Source organism: Carlito syrichta, unplaced genomic scaffold (assembly GCF_000164805.1).
Source record: "Carlito syrichta isolate Samal-C Ts95f unplaced genomic scaffold, Tarsius_syrichta-2.0.1 Scaffold305649, whole genome shotgun sequence".
In the NCBI taxonomy this organism is placed as follows: domain Eukaryota; kingdom Metazoa; phylum Chordata; class Mammalia; order Primates; family Tarsiidae; genus Carlito; species Carlito syrichta.
This window is the reverse complement of record NW_007249745.1, coordinates 181,618-186,995: the sequence shown is the minus strand read 5'-3', so window position 1 is coordinate 186,995 and position 5,378 is coordinate 181,618. Positions and strand designations below refer to the sequence as shown.

At 55.5% G+C, this 5,378-nt stretch overlaps 1 protein-coding gene across 2 annotated transcripts in view; it reads right to left on the bottom strand.

Moving 5' to 3' along the window:
* Nucleotides 1-916: 916 nt before the first annotated feature.
* RNF40 (ring finger protein 40) overlaps nucleotides 917-5,378 on the bottom strand; it is a 12,588-nt gene continuing 8,126 nt past the window's right edge. Inside the window, exons 18-20 of one of the 2 annotated variants that reach the window (XM_021714453.1) lie at nucleotides 4,469-4,609; nucleotides 4,244-4,342; nucleotides 917-2,032 (exon numbers count right to left, since the gene is read on the bottom strand). In XM_021714453.1, coding sequence (XP_021570128.1) covers nucleotides 1,856-2,032; nucleotides 4,244-4,342; nucleotides 4,469-4,609 — 417 coding nt within the window. In that variant the 3' untranslated portion in view covers nucleotides 917-1,855. Of the gene's footprint in view, nucleotides 2,033-4,243; nucleotides 4,346-4,468; nucleotides 4,610-5,378 lie in introns of both variants that reach the window. The other variant, XM_008062033.2, reaches the window with a different exon arrangement.

Sequence of the window (5,378 nt, the reverse complement as noted above, 5' to 3'; positions counted from 1 at the left end):
GTTCCAGCCGCGGCGGCCCCGCCGAAACCCCGGGCGCCCGATCGGGCCCGAAGGCGGACAAGGCCGCCAGTCCCCGCGAAGGCGCGACCGCTGAGGCTGCCGGGCCGCGCCAACGCACAATAGCTGACAAGACCGCGGCCTCTACCGTGGCCATGGCCCCGACACCTGCTCTGGCACTAACCCCGGTCGGCACCGCCTCCAGCACCAGCCCGGGTACCGCCCGAGTGAAAGCTCCGTCCGAAATGCCGACTGCGCACTGAACCACGGCGCCGCTCGGCACACGGATCCCAGCACGCGACAGCTGCAGATTACAATGAAGGGAGTCACTCCGCCGAAGTGTCCTGATCTGTGCGTCCGCGGGGTAAGGGCGGGTGAAGACGGTTGAGGAACTGCCCAGGACCGGGTTCAGACCCGCCTTGAGCCAGCAAAACCGAGTAACCGGTTCTCTCCGAGAACCTTCTCACCAGGCCAGAACAAGGGCCTACGCTTCCCAGGATGCAGTTCGAGGCCTTCAGTATCTCAAGGGCCAATGGCTGCCGGGGGCGTGGCCAGCGCTGGCCGAGGGGCTGGCGGCCTCTACCGGGGGAGCAGGACAGGTCGGCTTCAGAGTGTCCACGACGCTCTCTCCCCAGGGGCGCAGTCCGGGATCCCAACCGGCAGAAAGGCCTAAGCATACTTTAGCTGTAGGGGTGGGCATAGAGGGAGCTAATATTGGCACAAGCCCCCTTCTAGGTTCACATCAAGCCAGAGAAGAGCCAGACAGATGTCACAGCTAAAACTGGGGGACTTCATTTGGAGCGTGAGTCCTGGCTACGCTGGCTGCAGGCCGAGGGCTGGATGTTTATTCATAACAATTAACAGCCTATACAGGGCATCTCAAGAGCAGAGGTTGTGGGTCCAAACAGGCCCCTCACAGGGGAGCAGTCAGCAGCTCCGCCTCCCAGGCCTCCTGGGTGCTTCCTTCACAGCCCATGGAGTATGCTCAGGCAGGCAGCCCAGATGTACCATGGGTACAGGCTCAGTCACAGGGTGTTGGGTGAAGCTCTTCTACCTGGAATGATTGAAGTTGGCCCAGCGGCTGGGGCTGGTCTGTCTCTTCCCTTCCTGGGAAGTTCCACCTATTCTGTAGTTAAGGCCACCAGGATGAAAGCAGGGTTAGAACCAGGGACCCAGTGGAGCCTTGGGTTGCATGAGGTGGGGGGGCAGGAGAGAAGTAGAGATTAGGGAGGGACCTGATTAGAATAGAAACTGATTATCTTGGTTCAGCACTCCCAAGATGAGGGTGGTGACTGCAGCAAACTTAGAACCTCCCAGAGGAAGTGAGTGGTACCCCACAAGGGGGTACCTCCTTCAGCCATTGGCATATGAGTCAGGCCAAAGAACCAATGTGTTCAGGGAATCTATAGGACAGAAGCCCTGTCCAGCTCAGGAGGGTAGTGGGTGAAGAAAGTCTCCCTGGGCTGAAGGCCCAATTTCAAGCAAGGAGTCACAGCCTGGAGAATTCCCCCCTTAGGGCTGGGATGGGTCTGTGGAGACAGCTGGAGGAAAGTTAGGGACAGCCTCTGGGAAGCTCAGTTGAGTGCTCTGGGTCCCACAGGCCTCTCACAGCAGACCTTTCTTGTAGGGTGGTGCCCCCAAAGGCTGCAGCTCCAACCTTCAGGAAAAGATAGAACTGAGCTTGGCTGATCCCATTCCCATTAGCATGCACCAGGGCTCCCAAACCAACTAGGTGTACAGAGGGCTGGGCCCGTGGGGTCTGGAATGGAGGGTGGGGCCACTGCAACTGGGATGGGGAGGGACTGGGGGCACAGCCCCCAGGGTCCATGGGTATTCCAAAGTCCCCTGAGTTTCAGGTTCAGCTGATGTAGATTCGGTGGAAGTCGTGGGCACCAAAGGCCGCGTTGCACTTGGGGCACTTCCTCTGGCGGGCCTCATAGCGGCCCCGCACGCACTCGAAGCAGAAAACGTGGAAGCACTTGGTTAGGACCGCATCCTTCTTGCGGGTGTTACAGCAGGGGCAGGTCAACCGCGCCTGGGTCAGGCAAAGGCATTAGCTTGAGAACAACTCTGACAGTGCCTAGACCCCAAGCTGACAGCACAAAGTGGTCCAGAAGCCCACCACACAGGAGACTAATCTTATCCTCACTGTTACTTTGGGAGGCAGAGACAAGGAGCCACAGGCCCAGTCTGGACTCTTCTGCCCTGAGGCTTCACCTCCTGCCCCACTGACCGTCTCTGGCAAAACCCCAATTCTGTCACTTGCACCTGCTAAGTCACAGTTGAGCATGGCACTGCCACTAGAAATCTGCTCGCTCTACCCTCAACTGGGCCCAGTCCTGGTGCTGCCCAGAGATCCTGCTGTGGGTCCTCTCTTGGCCTGAGATCTCTCATTTGCCACCAGGAGGGTCTTAACTCCAACTCCAGCCAGGAGTTGCCTCAACTCAGCATTCCCCAATATTGCTCTTCTGGCCTGTTTGAAATCCCAGTCCAGCCCAGTGCCTCAGCAATCTGCCAGCATCACTCCTCCCTCTCTGTGGACCCTACTCATTAGCACCAAACAGGCTCCCAAGTCTGCTCCTTTACCCCAAGTCAGCCTTCAGCTGCTTCTGCCCTTTTGCTTCAAAGGGTTGTTTTGATTACTGATTCACTCCTACCATTCTCACTCCAGCGGGTGAGAGTGCAGTAGATTTGACACCCACCCTCAGCCCTGCCCAAAACCTTTCCCACCAATATTGCCAAGTCCAAAGGGCAACCTAAGTCTCAGTTCATTTGCCTTTTTCCCCATCAATTCCCTCAGTATCACTTTTCTTCCTCTGCCTGTCACTTAAACTTTGATGTTCCAAAGGAAGAAGAATCCTTGTCCCTTCATATGCCATGGACCCTCCCTGGAAGACCACAGTCACATGTGGCTTCTACTGCCTTTACTGACACTCCCTAACCCCCTCTTCTCCAGTCTAGCACTTCTGCCTCAAGTGCCTTCCCAGGGAGCCTATCAAGAGGTCATTCCCTCTCTCTCTTTTTTTTTTTGAGTCAGAGTCTCACTCTGTCACCCAGGCTGGAGTGCAGTGGCATGCTCTCAGCCACCACAGTCTCGACCTGCTGGGCTCAGGCGATGCTTCCGCCTCAGCCTTCCAAGTAGCCGGAACCACAGGGGCACGCCAACACGCCCAGCTTATTTTTTCTTTCTTTTTTATTTATTGTAGAGACGAGGTCTCGCCAAGTTGCCCAGGCTGGTCTCAAATCCCTGGGCTCAGGCAATCCTCTCGCCTCCACCTCCTCCCAAAGTGCTGGGATTATAGGCGTGAGCCACTGTGCCTGGCTTAGGCACCTCATTCTCAACGTCCTTCAGCACCGTCCACCAAACACTTCTCTGCAGTCTTCCTAATCCACTAAATGATACTCGTCACCCACCTCGTTTCTCAAACCAGGAACCCAGGAGCCTTCCTCGGTATTTCCCTGTCCCTCACTCCATGCATTCGATCCACTCCTGAGTCCAAGCAATTTTGCCTCTGAACTGTGTCCTGAACCCATCTACTGGTCTCCAGTATCTTAAGCCAGTTCAAGATCAGTCTTTGCCGGCAACGCTTAACAATTTCTTGGCCTCCAATCTTTACCTTTTCCAGCCCAAATCTGAAGATGCCACTCTATTTAAAACCCTTTTGAGGCCCACACTGCCTACACGATGAACTTCCCCACACTGCTTACCACATCCTTGAGGATGTGACACTGCCCAACCTTGCCACGTTCTCTCCTCCAACTCTGATGCATGTCCAGCACACCTGAACTTGGGGCCCCCACACGTGCCATTCCCTTTGCCTAAACCCTTTCATCCCACTCCTCACAGCCAAGCCTGACTCATTCTTCAGGTCTGCCTTGAGCGACATTCCTTCCAGGAAGCCTGCTGACCCCCAGGGCCAGTCTGAGGGCATCCCCCGAGTTCCCACAACCCCTCTGCCATCACATTACTTATGAGGATGAGAGAATTATGTGGGCTGTCTCCCCAGGTGACTTTCACGAGATCAGAGACCAGGTCTAGTTCTTAGCCCTCCCATCCCACACCTGGCCAAGTATGGTGGTTGGCAACACAGCATGTGTAAAACAAATACTCTACAGTATTTGACTCTACAACCAGTGCTCTGCCCACCTGATTTCTAGGGTCCTCAGACTACCCACTCCAGCTCTCATCAACCCCTCATCTACAATTCCTGGGTTGACAAGGCCCAACTCAGCCCCACGGCCCCACCTTGTACTCCTTGATCTCCTCCTGGAGGATTTCATCAGCATCTGCATAAACCTCCACCTTCCTCTGCTTCTCCAGCTTGCGCCGTAGCCGTGAGATGTCCTCCTGGAGCAAGAGGGGCTAGGCTAAGTACAAGGGGCCCCAACCTTGAAATGCTTGCTCCCCGGCCATGCCAGTGACGCTGGATCACCCCGGCCCGACCCTCCCCACCCTGACCCCTGCACACACCTGAGCCCTCTTGAGGTTGAAGCTTTCTTTCTCCCGAGCAGCCCGGCTCTCTGCCAGGCAGGGCTGGATCTCTCGTAGCCGAGTCTGCACATGCTCCACCTGCACCTTCAGGTCCTCAGCCAGCTGGGCTGCTTCCACAGCCTGAGGTGGGCGGGACAGGGAGAACAGGCACCGCTGGTCTGAGCCCGGAGACTCGGGCGTTCGGAGCCGGTCCTGCCTCCTGGTCCCCACATGGCTCATCTCGAGCTCTCCCTCCCAGGTCTTCCTCCGAGCCTGTCCTGGGCTCTTCTCTGCTCCCCTCAGCGTGCATGCAACTCCCCGAGGTCTCAGCTCAGATGTCACTTCTAAGCTCCCTATTTTTCTTTCACAGCACCTTGGCTTCCTTCGTAAGTTAACATTGTGATCTGTAATAGCACGATTTGATGTGAGGGATTACTGGTTTGCTCTGCCACTCAAGAGCAGAAGCTCCAGCACTGACTAGAAGGCAGGGACTTTCTTGATCCCACTGTCTCTACAGCAGTCAGCACGAGGCCTAATAAAACCAGGGGCATGAAAAGTTCTGCTTAAACGAAAAAACTGGAGGGAAAAAAATAGCCCAACAAAAGAAATGAAAATCAATGTTAACCTTAAGCCTTTATCACACTAAATATTTATGTTCAATACAACCATGGGACAAGGATCACCATGCTCATTATACAAGCTAACCAATGAGTGGTTAGGCCTTGGGTCCTGAAGCCAAGGAGACCAGGATCCAAATCCCAGCACCACTCCTTCTTGAGCAAGTCAGGTGATCTCCCTGAGTCTCAGTTTCCTCACTTATGAGGATAAAAACAAAAACCGAGCCGGGCTCAGTGGCTCAGCCTGTAATCCCGTGCCTTTGGGAGGCTGAGGTGAGTGGATTGCCTGAGCC